General features: G+C 43.9%; 1 protein-coding gene across 1 annotated transcript in view; it reads left to right on the plus strand.

Annotated features, from left to right (window-relative positions):
- Positions 1–7087: 7087 nt before the first annotated feature.
- The window catches only part of ago4 (argonaute RISC component 4), a 33251-nt gene continuing 24334 nt past the window's right edge, over positions 7088–16004 (plus strand). Inside the window, exons 1-5 of the mRNA XM_083646403.1 lie at positions 7088–7204; positions 9402–9583; positions 11510–11646; positions 14452–14586; positions 15443–15530. Of these exons, the coding sequence (XP_083502529.1) occupies positions 7100–7204; positions 9402–9583; positions 11510–11646; positions 14452–14586; positions 15443–15530 (647 nt within the window). The 5' untranslated portion in view covers positions 7088–7099. The remainder of the gene's footprint in view (positions 7205–9401; positions 9584–11509; positions 11647–14451; positions 14587–15442; positions 15531–16004) is intronic.

Raw genomic sequence — 16004 nt, forward strand, 5'->3', positions numbered from 1 at the left:
CCGGCCCGAAACTGACTAAAATTCGACCACGGACCCCCATTGGATAGGATTTTGTCCCACGGTCCCCCCATATGATAATAAGATTGATGCTTTTAGATGTTTTATTACAGAAAGTGTGTAAAAACCCATGACCAAAATAGTCATTGAGTTATTTATGAATGGAATTATAGTGAAAATAAATGACCCGGCCTTTTTGCTGGGGACCCCCTGGAACGCCCTGAACGACCCCTGGGGGGTCCCGGGGGCCCCCATTTGAGAACCACTGCCATAAACACTTGATGCTGCTTCTCCTGGTGTTGTTGTAATAGCTAACAAGGCCAGTAGAAAGAAGCAGTGTGCAACAGTGCAATGATTTGATCATTAATAAAAAAAAAAGAAAAGAAAATATTAATATTCAATATCGGAGACCATGTCACACACGTGATCCTGTTGAAAAGCTCCAGGATAATACAATCAAGAGAAGCAGCTTGTTTCCATGGAGGAGGAGGCGGAGTAGGTCGGGAGTAAGGGCTTGTGTTTTGGGGGGCTCCTCCGGGGTGGGGCGAGGGGCCATGTTGAGCAGCGTGTTTTGAGGAAGCGATGGGGAGGGTCCCCGATTGTCCGTGCTCTCGCGCTTCACTTGCTAAGTGGAGCGTGTGTGTGTGTGTGTGTGTGTGTGTGGGTGCATGCATGGAGTTCAGGGGGACCCCCTCAGTCCCCTGGCTGTCAGTTGACAAAAGCATTAAGCAGCCCCTCACGCCCCCTCCCTCCCTCCCTGCTGCCCTGCCTCCTTCCTCCTCCACACCACCACCACTATATCATTCTCTTTTATTATTGCTTTTCTCCTTTTTTAGTCTCACCTGAATTTAAACCCGGAGATGTCTGTTTGTGTTGTTCCGTAGACGCATACAGAGTGACGCACTGTGGGCCAAAATAGCAGTGAAGTGCATTTGACAAGTGGCAACGGTGTCGCACACAAGTGCACCTTACTGTGTTTATGTCCATAGACCTGTTCAAAACCGCTCCTTCATATAATAGTGTGTCATTTGATTCGCTATATTCACCTCATGCAGCCCCGCCCACTTAACCCATTGTATCGCGACTTCCTGTTCAAAACGCCGGCTGCTTTACCCGCTCAAACTAGTCTGACTCACCTGGTCAAACCTAGTTTAACTCACATTATGAGTCAGACTAGGTTTATGAGTCACAGGAAGTGTGAATACAATCGGAACCTCCGATTTGTATTTACACTTCCTGTTAGTCTCTCAAGCCAGACGGTCCCTTCTGAATAAGGGGAATAGGCCACTATAGAATACCCACAATGCACTGTCTGCAATCTCTAGTGAACAGCGAATGTACCGTAAATTCCGGACTATAAGCCGCACCTTTTTTCCCATTTTTTGGGCTTTTTTGGCCCCTGCGGCTTATATAACGGTGCGGCTTATCTATGGATTAAAAAAAAAAAAAAAAAAATCTCTCTTTTTTAGCACTCTTTCTAACTATAAATCCTATATAACTATAATAAGTTTTAATTTCCTCTCTTGCCCTCTTTTCACCACACTGTATGACACTGTATGACACTGTGTGCACTGTAAAAAACAACACAGGTGGTGTTGTGTTATGTTGTTTTGTTGAAATGTTAATAAATGGGAGCTTCCTCAAACAGCCATCTCTTTCCCGACAATCCCCTCTGTGCATGAACCCTTACATATGGTAATTAAACATTAAAACACAAAAAAAAAAAAAAAAAAAAAAACATTAAAACATATAGACTTATAGTCCGGTGCGGCTTATATAAGAAAAAAATAGTCAACTTTGCAGGTGCGGCTTATATACCGGTGCGGCTTATAGTCCGGAATTTACGGTACCCTACATTTTCTCCCATATACTAACCACAATGCAATGCGGTCGGGTTTACCAAAGAAGAAGAGTGAGGTTCCTACACTGTGATAAACACTACATGGGGGGATAGTGAGTGACTGACTGAGTGAGTGAGTGAGTGAATGAATGAGTGAACCATTCCGAAAACGGACTGTGGATGCAGTGTAGGACATTTTGGGGCATTTTTGATTTTGGCAATCAAAACAATAGTAATTAGTGGATGAAGTTGCTAAAGCATACAACAGCGCTGTTTGTGTGAGTGCGTTCTTTGTCATCTTCTTCCGGCAACCAACTTGCAGGTGCTGAGTGTGTGTTTTAGAGAAAATTAAATTAATTAAATTGAAATAAAATGAGTCTTGGGGGCAATGTTTGCCCCTCGGATCACGGTTTTTAGGGGCATTCTGAGATTTCTTGGGGGCATTTTTGCCCCGGTGGCCCCTGGCTAAATTCCTACACTGTGTGGATGAGATACCAAGTCATACTGCGTCCTGTATTGACTAATATGCTACGCATTAACGTTAACGCGTGTGATATGATGAGCTATTATCAGCTTCATCGTAGCTAGATGAGGCCTGTGGTCTTGAAGGTGTATATGCACTTTATGAATGAATGAATGAATTAATAATTATTTTATTTGCGTGTCATGCCACATTGTGGCCCACCCCACATGGGATTATTATATGACACAGTTACACAAAATATATACATTTTCTTTTTCTTATTTTATCTATACATTTCATTCCTCCTCATAAACCAAGCCTTTTCTACACTTTATTGTGTTTAGCTGATAGCGAAGGCGTTATTATGTCTTGAATACGCACGTTTTACATTACAATTCAAGACTGCAGGTGGGGGAGGGTAGAGACCACCATAGGTAGCTGACTAAGGTGGTTTGTGTACAACCAACCATATATGCATATATAATGTGTGTGTGAGTGGGATGGTGCATATATATATATATATATATATATATATATATATATATATATATATATATATATATATATATTTGTGTGTGGTGTGCGTTTAGATTCTGTGTGTAACGGTAATCCAGCCTCTCCGCGCGGCGGCCCCCCTCATCACCCTGCTGCTGTCTGTCTGAGAGGAGCGCGGTCTTTGTCTCGGGGTGTGGGGCGGGCGTCCTGTGTGTCTGGGTGGGGCTAGGGGGCGGGCCCTCAGGGTGTGGGGCGGGCGTCCTGTGTGTCTGGGTGGGGCTAGGGGGCGGGCCCAAGGATAATTGGGGGTCATTGTTTCGCCAACCCCTTGTTGACCTATGTAGGTCAGGGGGCCAGAGTTATGGATCAATCAAAGTGTGTGTGTGTGTGTGTGTGTGTGTGTGTGTGTGTGTGTGTGTGTGTGTGTGTGTGTCGGTCTGTGGGTTGTTACTTACTTGGGTTTGTGAAGCTCATTTTTCCCTGCCTTCAAGCAGGTGTTGTTGGACAAATTAATTGCAACGAGCTTGGCGTTGTTGGCTCGCCCCATGTTCATTTAAATTCCGTATGATAACGAAACGCTGAGTGAAGGGGCACTGCATTAGTTCAATAAACGCCCAGCGTCGAAGTATTACTATTTATGTGCACAGAATGTGCATTCCTTTCAAGATGATGGTCAATTCGGGTTGTGACTACGAGACAGCGATGAAAGTGACTGTTATTCTTCTTATGCTAAGCATTGATTTATTTTCATGTCAAAGATATCAATCAAAACAGCTTTTGAATGCTTTTCTGGTACCGTAACCCATTATGTGTATCAATTATTGTAAAATAATCATCATAATAATCCGAATCGTTTACGGGCCCCCCCCCAGGCCCCCCTACCCCCGCCCCCTCTCTCTTCCAGCCTCCGCGGCGTCCCGGCCTCGGCACGGTGGGGAAACCCATCCGCCTGTTGGCCAACCACTTCCAGGTGCAGATCCCCAAGATCGACGTCTACCACTATGACATCGACATCAAGCCTGAGAAGCGGCCTCGGCGCGTCAACAGGTGAGCAGCACACAGACAGCGCGCGAGCTGAAGTTATGTCGACGTAGACGTAGCGGTGTGATTTATTCTTCTTCTTAAAAAAGAGACGGAGTGACGTCAGCGGAGGACCAAAAGGCGTGACTCATTAGCCAATGAACAGCCAGGAAGGGGTCTCGCACTACTTTTGAATGCTAAAATAAAGCTGATAATTAGGGCTGGGTATTGGTTCAAATTTCAAGAATCGATTCGATTCCGATTCACAAGGTTCCGAATCGATTAATCCCGGTTCGATTAGATTCCGATTCGATTAATTTCAATATCGATTTGTAGGGTTGTCCCGATCCGATCACGTGATCGGAAATCGGGGCCGATCACGTGACTGCAGACTCGATCCGGACTCGGACATTATGACCCGATCATATGTCAGAGTCATTATTTTTATCAGATTTTTTATATATGGGCTATTGGTGATTCAAAATAAATTAGAATAAAATTAGTATTACTACCACCGTTTACAGAGTCAGACCTTGTCTGTGTCAAACGACACTCAGCCAGACAGCCTCACAAAAACACCGCACCGCATGCGCAGAGAGCACGCCAGTTTGTTTTGAAGCTGAGCCGCGCTGCCGCTATCATGTCTGCTGTGTGGAAATATTTCAAAGTGAACGACGAGAACGACAGTGAAAAGGCGAAAAAGATCACAGAAAAGATAGCCGAGATGATAGCAATGAGTGACCAGCCACTCTCTCTGGTAGACGACCCGGGTTTTATCATGCTTATGGAGTAGCCTACATGGAACCACGATACGACATGCCCTCTCGACACTATATCACTGAAAAGGCTCTGCCAGCGCTCCAGAAAAAGATAAGCGACAAGCTGCTTGTCCTATTGAAAGACGTGCCTGATGTCGCGTTTACCACAGATATTTGGAGTTCGTCTGTGTTTTCATGGCCCTTCTAAGCCTCACTGCGCAATGGATCAACTCCAGTTTTGTTTTAAGCCGTGCGACTTTGCATGCACAGGAATTTCGTGGATCCCACACAGCAGAGCGCATCCAGCAGGCGATGGAGAGGATGCTGAACAACTGGGGAATAGACAAGAACCGAGTCCATATCATTTTGCGCGATAACGCTGCAAATATGAAGAAAGCCATGCTGGATATGGGAGTACAGAGTGTGGGCTGTGTAGCGCACACATTACAACTTGTCGTGCACGAGGGCCTGCTTTCCCAGCGCAGCGTCACAGACACACACTGATATTGCACTAAGTTCTAATGTTGCACTAGTTCTAATGTGAAGAATATTTTTTCTATTCTGACTTGAAAATCTTTAAGCTTTAAGTGCTCAGTTTACAATACACTGCACTGCTTGAATATTGGCTCATTTGTTTTATTTGATATTTTTATTTATTTATTTTTTATTTTAATGCCTGACTGGCATTTTAAGTTAAGCTGCTGTTTGTTTTAACACTAGACTATTGAGTCTGTGATGTTGCACTAAGTTCTAATGTTGCACTAGTTCTAATGTGAAGAATAATTTTTCTGTTCTGACTTGAGAATGTTCAAGCTACCTCATAACTAGTGCTCAGTTTACAATACACTGCACTACTTGCATGCACAGTTGTGCATGATAAGTGTTACATGTTAAAATATAATAAAAATAAGGGACATCCTGGATAATTTTCTTCGCTCTTCATTTTTTAAATGTATTATAAAAGTATCGGATCGGGACTCGGTATCGGCAGATTCTCAAATCAAAGGACTCGGACTCGGACTTGGGGGCAAAAAAACCTGATCGGGACATCCCTATCGATTTGGTTAGTGATACTAAAACATGTTTTTTGAGCTCTAACCTGAATTACATGATTGTCCAGTTATGTACAGTAACACAGGGGTTCCCAACCTTTTTTGCGCCAAGGACCAGTAGATGCATGGGAAAAAAAAGTTGCGGACTGGTTGTCAATTTTAATGGTTTTAGTTACACATTCAGCATTATTAATTTGATTCTTAAAAAAAAAAAAAAAAAACTTTCAAAGTACAACACAAACTGTCCATTTTGCTGCAACTCGACAGTGCTGCTTAATCCAGGACCTTACTTCCTGGAACTCTTGAGAGTAAAAAACTGGTCCATTGGAGTGAATGGAGATGTCGTGACTCTTCTACACGGCTCTGAATGATGAATGAAGAACAATGAAGAAATAGAACAGTTTAGTTCTTGAGCAGTATCAGACTGCTTGGGCTTTTTTCTTTCTTCATATATCACTGAAGAAATATTTGATGTGAAATGACCGGTAGCGTAGCATAATAATTATTTGTGGGAGATCTGCTGTAGAAGTCATTGGTGTCTTCTTTTTTTTTGTATCTTTATTTTTAAGGTTTTGTTTTAGAACAGAGTGTTTGCATCACATTCCAACATTTCTCCACATGAGTGACAGTTTTACAAATGCAAACTCACAAAATTAAAATAAAAAATAAAAAACAACAAACATTCAGGTCATCTTGATGGGTGTTACAGATCAATTCTTAGTTTTTTAATAGTTAGCTTTGTGTTAAGTTATGTTGTTCGGTTACTTGTTCCAATCAGCTTCAGAGAGAGAGAGAAGTACAGAGCGAAAAATAGAGAAAAAAGGGAGCGAGACATACACATGTAATACATTCAATGTGAAAATACACATGGGCTAAACGAGCACAGACAAGGCTAAATGGGAATAGAGGCTCCTCCTATACTCATATGCGCCAACCATTTGGACCAGAACCCATCAAATTTATCCTTTCTCAATCTTAGATAGAAGGTCAGCTTTTCCATCTCATATATTTCCTGTACAATTGCTATCCACTCTTTTTTTGTTGGTGGGTCCTGGTTTAGCCATTTTCTTGTTATTGTTTTTTTGCTGGCTACAAGAAGTATTTTGAGGAGGTATTTATCTTGGGGATTAAATTCGATTGGTATATTCCCCAGGTATATGGTGCCAAAACTGTCATCTATATCAAAACCCAGTATTAATTTGATCTCTGAGATTATTTTTAACCAGTAATCTTGGATTGCTGGGCATTTCCAAAATATGTGATAGTGATCAGCCATTGAATTATTGCATTTTCTCCAGCAATTACCGGATTCTGGTCCATTGTTCTGTAAATATTTTCTTCTAGGAGTAATAAAAAATCTGATAAGGTTCTTCCATGAAAATTCTCTCCATTGGCCAGAGCTGGAGGTGGAGGATTGCATTGGTGTCTTCTTACTATGCTGTTGCCTCCGTCTCTTAGGGAAGTGGTGGACACCATGGTGCGGCACTTCAAGATGCAGATCTTTGGAGACCGACAGCCTGGCTACGATGGGAAGAGGAACATGTACACAGCACACCCACTGCCAATAGGGAGAGACAGGGTTGGTATTTTAAACGCATTACCCCTCTGTCATCATGAGCACGAGTTAATTTGTGTGTCTTGATGAAATGTTTGCATGTGAACTTCTTTGTCATGTTATGGACCAATCAGTGATGTAATGGCTCATTTCCACCACATGGTGGTACTGCATAGTACGGCTCGTCTCAACCCGGCTTTACTCGTCTCGGCCTGAAGTGGTCTCTGCTTCCTCCGCAAGTAGTACTCGCTCAATCTGCCCTCCGCCCACAACTGGTCGTCATAGCGACGCCGCATATCTGCCCTCCGTTTGTAACGTTAAAATTAAATCCCTACACAGAACTTTTAAACTGGTAATGAAATACTGATGCTGATATATGACCTACGTGAGCAAATGAGACCATTGGCTAGGAAATTGGATATTTTTGTTGTTATTTACATGCCTGCGTACGGCACCACAAAGCGGTGGACGGGGGTTACGCTACAGGGAGGAGAGGAGTCTGCTGCCCGGCCAGTCGCCAGGAAAACCTGCGGCTCCGGCCTAGCGAAACCGTGGACTTTTCTCTCTCAAAACAATTGAAAACAACTGTCATGTTAAGGCTGAGCAAGGAGATCGATTTTATTTCACCAGAGGCTGAAGGCAGCGACACGAAAGACTGCTGGAAATAACAGGAGACAGTATCCAGAGACACAGTAAACACATTTCTGCCCGAGCAATCAGTCGTCTGCAGTGTTTTCACGTCACCGTATGGTACCAGGTCCACAGCACTGGAACCTCGACAGAGGTGCTACTAGAGATAGTGCCAGACCGTCTGGCCTCGAGCCCTGGGAGGGCTTCTACAGAAACTGCAAAGCGTACGAGCCAATCAGCGACCCACCTCGTAGTTGACATCGTATCCGGCCAATCGGGAACGCCGCTGGCAAAACAATAATGGCTGCCAGGACTAACGTCAACGTTCGTCGAGTCTAAACAGCCATAAAGTGCAGTTATTGCAGAAATAGACTAAATAACAACAATTAAACAAGTACAGGAGTATGCAACAGCGGGGTTTCTCGGTGGAAAATATGTTTTTTTGCCGTTCTCCCGAGTGGATTTGGGTTTGACTGGAAGCGACGCTGATTGGCTGAAGGAGTTGTCTGTCAAGGCAAGTACACCCGCCCAACTTCCGCCCACTGTAAACACTGCATGAAAGCTTGTGGCCAGACAGTCTGGTAGAACGAAATGAAATGTGAGTTCACGTGAGCGGCTGGTTTACCAGGCTAATGCATCCTGGGCTAGCGAAGCTAAGCTAGCGAAGCTAAGCTAGCGAAGCTAACGTTGAAATGAAGTCTCTGCCTCTTTTACCTGCTCAATTGAATGTTGGTGTTAAACGGTGGGTATGGAAAGAAGCCCTCTCTCTTTGATTCTGAGGGACTGACATCAAAACCTGATGTTTTAGGTAGTTGAAAATCGCCCTCTGATTAAACTCCACTGAAGCTGCGCTGGAAATATCTCTGTCCAATTATTGGTGGAGTAAGTCAAGAAAATGGGTGTAAGAAAAATGCACATGCATCAAACAACATTCAGCCAGGAATGCAAGGTTCATCACAATAGCCGTTTTTTTTTTACAGTGTTCAGTGTTTTCCGTGTATTTTTGTTTTTAATCCTCATTTCCAACAGTAGAGCAGTTCTTTAGAAACCTGTAGAAGACTGTAGTTGTACTGGGAAGATCCCAGGTGTAAACGTGTGCTGCAGTGTGAATGAGAAAGCAGGGGGTGGTGCTGGAAAAGCTGGTAGAAAACCTTAAATGTAACCGTTGAAAAACACATTTCCCCTTAAATACGTTGTGTACAACCCAAACCGATGAAATCAAATGGTCTTAATATAAGAAATGAAGTACCATCCTTAGAGGCGATGTACACCAGATGTGTCACGGCTGCGTTGCGTATCCGGTAAAACTGCCAGATCGACTCTCGCCCGTGTTAATAGATGGACAGTACGTGCGGTACGGAAAGATGACGCACCTGTTCTATTTTTGTCTGATCCTGCATAGTACATCTGACAGATTACATGAGTGCGGGTCTGTTCGCAGCCGTACCGCATCTGTTCCGGAGCTGGTGGACATTAGCCTTAAACCCGTCCCTTCTCCCTCTTCATCCTCCTCTTGTCTTTGCCCCTCTCACTCACCATCATGCCCCTCTCTCCATCTCTCCCTCCCACCCCCTTTTCCCCTTTCCCCCAGGTGGATCTGGAGGTGACTCTGCCTGGCGAGGGGAAGGATCAGACGTTCAAGGTGTCCCTGCAGTGGGTGTCTGTGGTGAGCCTGCAGATGCTGCTGGACGCGCTGTCCGGTCACCTGAACGAGGTCCCAGAGGACTCCGTTCAGGCGCTCGACGTCATCACGCGGCATCTGCCTTCCATGAGGTACCGCCGCAACTCCTCCATCTCCTGATCACATCCGACAAGACAATAACCCACACCCCCGTATGACAATTGGTGCAGTCCTAAATATATTGATGTGCGTTGAAATTAAATGAGTTGTGAAATGTATTGACTTGGATATTCACGACACCGGCCTTACATATGTCAGGGTTCGTACGTTGTTCATTTACGCAGAGTTTAAATTAATGTGATTTGAAAAGACAACGTAACGTTCACAATTTAAGCCGGCAGGCACACTCTCACTGTTGAAAATTAGCCGTTTGGCTAACACTGGCATGTTTACAGTCATGTTAATGTGCACTGTCCCTCAAATAAATCAATAAATACAAATACAAATACTACGTTACCTGGAAACTAGTTTGGTGGCATGTTAACTCAGGGGAGGGGGCGGTGCTTGCCCCTTGTCTACTGTAACGAGGTCGGTTCTCAAAATAGAATCAGGCTCGCGTCTAGACAAACCAGACCCGCTACAACAACAACAGAACAACTTTGCACAAGATTTATCATACAAGGAGTCAATAGATGGGAGTTGGCTTACCTGGGACAGACCGGGGCGGGGACAGGCAGACGGCCTTGGCTTCACTGGATAGCCCAGTCTGTGGTGTGGAGGCTACCTAGAATTAGCTTCTGTCTATAGCTTTGGTGATGGACAAAAGAATATCTGAACACATTCACACACCACTATGTGAAAACAAATGAAAGAGACTCTAGAGAACAGGAGTGACAGAGAATCCGTGGCTTTCTTCATCTAGGTCTGGCAGAGAGAGGGGGCACGCACCTGAAATGCCACGTCATATAAACCACCTCTAAGCCAACTCCCACTTCCTGTCTGATCATCTTGTGCAACACCATACAAATCACATGACAAATAAGTAACCAGTGGTTAACCACAATAACGACCTGTGACACTACGACTGGAGAGAAGTACCATGTCTGAGAAGTAAAAACGCAGGGAGGGGGCGGTGCTTGCCCCTTGTCTGCGACTGGAGAGAAGTACCATGTCTGACACGTAGCATGACATGTCAGCCCTGGATGGAAATGCAGGTTGTGTTGTGGCAAAGCCTTTGATGTTTTGAACATGAGAGAGGCGCCATTAACGAGCCACGTCAAAGAAGGCAAACATCAAAACGTTGCTGCTTTGCGAAGCTACGTTAGCACTAGGGATGGGCATCGAATTTCGGATTTTCGAATAATCGTTGTTATTATCAAGGTCGACTTTTATTATTGAAAGTTAAAATTCGATTTTTTTTTTTTTTTTTTTTTTTTTTTTGTGAGTGAAATGTTGCATTGTCTCCCCTGATTCTAACTAAGTATAGTCGAATCGCTTGGTTTGAGCAAGTAAAACAATTCTTATAAGCATTTTAAGCAAGGTTTATGGAAAAATGAATGGCGGATGAAATCCCATGAAGAGGGAGAGGGGGTGACTTTGGCACCCCTTTGGCACTCAGACCTGAGCCTACTAAATATTTAATGAACCACTCATGATTGTCAAAACTGTTTTTTATTTTCGAAAATGTCAATGTCATGTAACATGTTCTTTACTTCAGTGGTGCAATGCTTGTTTGAGCTAAAAATCCACAGCAGAAGCTTTTTCTATTAATTAATAAAGCCTTAGACTTAGAATCAGGGGAGACAATGCAACATTTCACTCAAATTTTTTTTTTTTTTTTTTTTTTTTTACATTTATTTTTTTATTTTCGAATTTCGATTAAAAGTCGACTTTGGCCAGCGAATTTCGAAGTGTTTTTGCTAGAAATGCCCATCCCTAGTTAGCACAACCCCCCATCACCGGTTTCCTCACCACACGTAAAAAAAAATATACGCTGTTGAAGGTAAATTTCCACAGAATAATTTGGGGAGCCATTTTAATCTCTCTCTGTGACTGTCTTTGTGTGTTCCTGTGTGCAGGTACACTCCAGTGGGGCGCTCGTTTTTCTCCCCCCCAGAGGGCTACTACCATCCGCTGGGCGGGGGCAGGGAGGTGTGGTTTGGCTTCCATCAGTCTGTCCGTCCTGCCATGTGGAACATGATGCTCAACATTGATGGTATGTGGCTCAGGAGGTGGAGCAGGTCGCACGTCCACTAATCAGAAGGTCGGTGGTTCGATCCCCCCCCCCTCCTCGAAGTGTCCTTGGGCAAGACACTGAACCCCAAATTGCTCCCCGATGGCTGTGCCAGCACCCTGCGTGGCAGCTGGCCGCCTTCGCTGTGTGAATGGGTGATTGTAGGCACATTGTAAAGCGCTTTGGATAAAAGCGCTACATAAATGCAGTCCATTTACCATGGTAAGAGCTGCACAGAGCCGGAGCTGCTGCGTGTGTGTTTGTGCTTTGCATAACGTTTACAGGCTATTTATTTAAGAAATCAGAAAATAATCTGATTTGTTACTCGGTACTGCTCTCATATTGGTGTTGTTAACCGACTGATATGACTGATACACACCGTGACTGTCCAACTCTGCAGTCTCTGCCACAGCAAACGAGATTGAATTTATGCATATGCCCCAAATCACTGATTTCAAATCACCCAATCAGCCACTGATTGTCGTCGACCTCTATATTTCCTCTTCACTCCCCCTCAGCGTCTGCCACAGCTTCCTAGCCTGTAACAGTTGACGTTTTTGTAGAGACTTGGCAGTTCGTTGCATCACAAATCTCCTAGCAACCACGCCTGGTGCAATCATGGAGGCCCATTTGAGAACTTGCTGTGCTGTGGCTGCATGTATAACGACAAGGCTAGAAGACGGGAACTACCTGATAAAGATCACCATGTGGGGGCTAGGTCAGTTTAGTAAGGTGAAGGGTTAGGGTTAGTCTGGTGATACGTTTACAAATTGAGGTTAGTGGGACACAGGAAACTGTATTTCCTCCTTTGGTTATATCTCAAAACTCATCGTATCGAGACACGTTTTTTTTACTTCTTTTTTTAGCTAGCTAACTGGCCAGCAGGCTGATTCAGCAAAGCAACTGATGTCAATGTTGACTGCGATTGATTAGTTTACTAGCTATTAATGACGACAGCTTCTACTAGATGAAATGATCAGTTCCCAGAACACCACAGAAATGAACCATGGCTGCCATGTTACTTAACATGGCTGAATGCCCTGTGCGGTCCACTTCGCTGCGAACTATTAACTGATCTAACCACAGCCGATCTACCCACGTCTACTATTGGAACATTAGAAACGCAATCAGCTGTTCTTGCCCAAGACCTGAGGGCCTCCAATATGGCTGCCTGCAGGTGTGTTGCATTACCTGAAAGCCCTCTGTATGTATATGTATCCACCTTATTTTTGAATGCCCCACTGTAAAAAATAATTGTGCGTACAAGGTCCGGTTTAACGTGACTCATTGTTGCAGCTTGCCATTTCCTAAATGGCTACTTGATTTGAAAAGATGGCCACCTACACTCAGTCCCTTGTACCCTGGCTGAATTGAACATAACTTGGCCAATAAGTATGTACATACCAAATAAAACAACCCGTAATATCTTAATTTTATGTAGAATGCAGAGGACATGTAAATGCATTCCAGGAATATTGTGCTCTAAAGATGACGATAGTGGCTCGAGACTTTGCGGTGGTGGTGCGTAACCTATGTGGGATTCGAGGCGTAACCTATGTGTGTTTTAGCGTAACCTATGTGGGGTTTGGCGTAACCTATGTGGGATTCGAAATAATGCATCCGCGATATAAAACGTTATGAATATATCCACGTTATAAACAACAAACTAACGCTAACATAACTAACTAGCGGCTAATATTAGCAACAGCAGGCGATTACCCATGAATGCACTGCGCTCTTAAAGGGATATTTATCGACGAGATTTTTGCCAAGCTGGACCTGATTAGTGATTTGCTCCGTTCGCCCAGACGGGTGTCAAGCTGTCAGCAACAAGGCTGGGAGGATCACACCAGAAGAAGCACCCATCATGCAAATCAGGCAAAAATGGCCGCCAAAAATAAGGTGGATAGGTTCCTGAATTTCACCAAGACGATCTATAAACTAAGTCCCATCTTAATTTACTGGTGCATCCCCCCATCCTGCATCCAATTGGACCAGACTCTTGCTGCGTTCATTTATAACTCGGGAGGTCGGAAATTGCTACTAGCAAAAATCAAATGAAACGCCACGTTAACTTGGAGTTCCTACTCGCAAACTCGGGTATGATTTCTCAGCCCCTAGTGGCTCCCAGCGTGTCAATTGAGGTCATTTCAGCATGGCCACCGATGATTGTATGGATTTAAAACGCATTTTTGGCACATTCTTTCTTTTCTTTTCAACAATAGTAAGCTTTCAGGTCAATCAGTATACCATACCAATTAGGGATGCACGATATATCGGCAATCATATCGGTATCGGCCGATGTTAGTCATTTTTTAACATATCTGTCATATCGGTATCGGTCAGATGTTCCAATGTTAATATCGGTTATCATTATCAGCCAAATTCTTCACATTGATATGAAATAATGCAGTAAATCTATGATTTATGGGCTTTTCCAAAGGCTTTGCAAATAAAGAAATGCATAACTTTTTCAAATTCAGTGTTAACATGTGTTTTTCAGTATGTACAAAATGTGATGATCATAAAAATGTGGTTTTATACAGATCATATCGACATCGGTAAATATCGGTTATCGGCCATAACAGCAATGTTAATATCGGTTATCGGCATCTGCCAGAATTTTCATATCGGTGCATCCCTAATACCAATACAGTACTTGGTTAAACCCATACAATTAAATGTTAATGTTGTTATTAACTGTTAGCTGTCTAAATTAGGATCGCTACGTTGCTTGATACAGGATTGATTAGATGATGATATTTCTCTTTCTCTTCTACCCTACAGTGTCAGCCACTGCTTTCTACCGTGCCCAGCCTGTGATCGAGTTCATGTGTGAGGTGCTAGACATACAGAATATCAACGAACAGACCAAACCACTCACCGACTCCCAGCGCGTCAAATTCACCAAGGAGATACGAGGTGGGCAAGCGTTACCAACGCACGCACGCACACACACACAGACACACACACACACACGCATGCGCACACGCACACGCACGCACACGCACGCACACACACACACACACACACACACACACACATGCATGCTACATACACACTGCAAATACATACTGCCTAAGCTACACCAGTGTTGGAACGCATGTTATATATTTTTTAACCCCAGGGTAGCAAAGGCCTTCAAACAGAAACTCTGCCATCTCAAGTCAGAAAATGTCTGATTTGACCTTTTACAACACAGTTGTAAAAGGGGTCGAACACACGTCACGCTGAAATTATTTATTTATCTGTATATTTCTGTCCACAAGATTCAAGATTCATACAAGTAGTATTCACAACTAAAATCCTCAATCAGTTATTTGTTCATAATTCACACAAGATTTTGACCTCAGGCAGTGAGCCTTTTCTTTTTCTGTTTCAATCTCTTCCATCAAGAGCTCAAAAGCTTCCTTAAAGTCACCAGATCCTTGCAGGAGCTCCCTAAGTTTTTATTCTGGGAGAGATTCCTTGACGTTGTGCAATTTGCAACTGCTTATTTTCTGGGCCAGACAGCGGCCATGCTGTAAGCTGCCTCTTCCTATACACATTCCTCTCAGTGTCTTTTTCAAGCTGCGCTGTGGCAAGTTTCCAAACGTGCTGCACGCTGTGCCTACTACCTCTTCAACACTCACTAACCCCTCAACCCCAACAACTGTCCATTCAATCTGCTCAAATTTAATGTTCTGTGTGTGTGTGTGTGTGTGTGTGTGTGTGTGTGTGTGTGTGTGTGTGTGCGTGTGTGTGTGTGTGTGTCTGTGTGTGTGTGTGTGGGTGGCAGGCTTGAAAGTTGAGGTCACACACTGTGGTCAGATGAAGAGGAAGTATCGTGTGTGCAATGTGACGCGTCGCCCTGCCAGCCACCAAACGTGAGTGCCTCTTTTTTTTGCACACGGCACTTTGTGTGTGCCCTCTCATAGAGACACTGCATGAAATAGGCCACGCCCATCACGGGGGAAATCGCTCCGTTCACTTCCACACACCAGCGTCATTTTCCTTGAATTAAACATAGCTAAAAGCTGTTGTGTGGTGGGGCTGCACAGACAACACATGTAAAAAATCGCCAATTAAAGTTTTTTTGTACTCCCGAGCAAAACAAGGAAGCCATTGAGCATTTGCGAGAAGAAAATGTGGATTTAGCTGTCAAGGAAGTAAGTTGGAGTGTTCATCTTCCATATACTGTACATGTACTGTATATGATCTTTGTGTGCAACTACGTGACATAGGAGAACGCCAGCGTGTCTGATGCCATCTGTCTGACGTTACACCAGCGTTATTTTCATTAATTTAAACATGCCTTAAAGCTCATGTCATAGTATTTCACTTCGGGCCACTGTGTGGGA

The sequence above is a fragment of the Poromitra crassiceps genome (genome assembly GCF_964638095.1).
Source record: "Poromitra crassiceps genome assembly, chromosome: 11".
NCBI lineage: Eukaryota > Metazoa > Chordata > Actinopteri > Beryciformes > Melamphaidae > Poromitra > Poromitra crassiceps.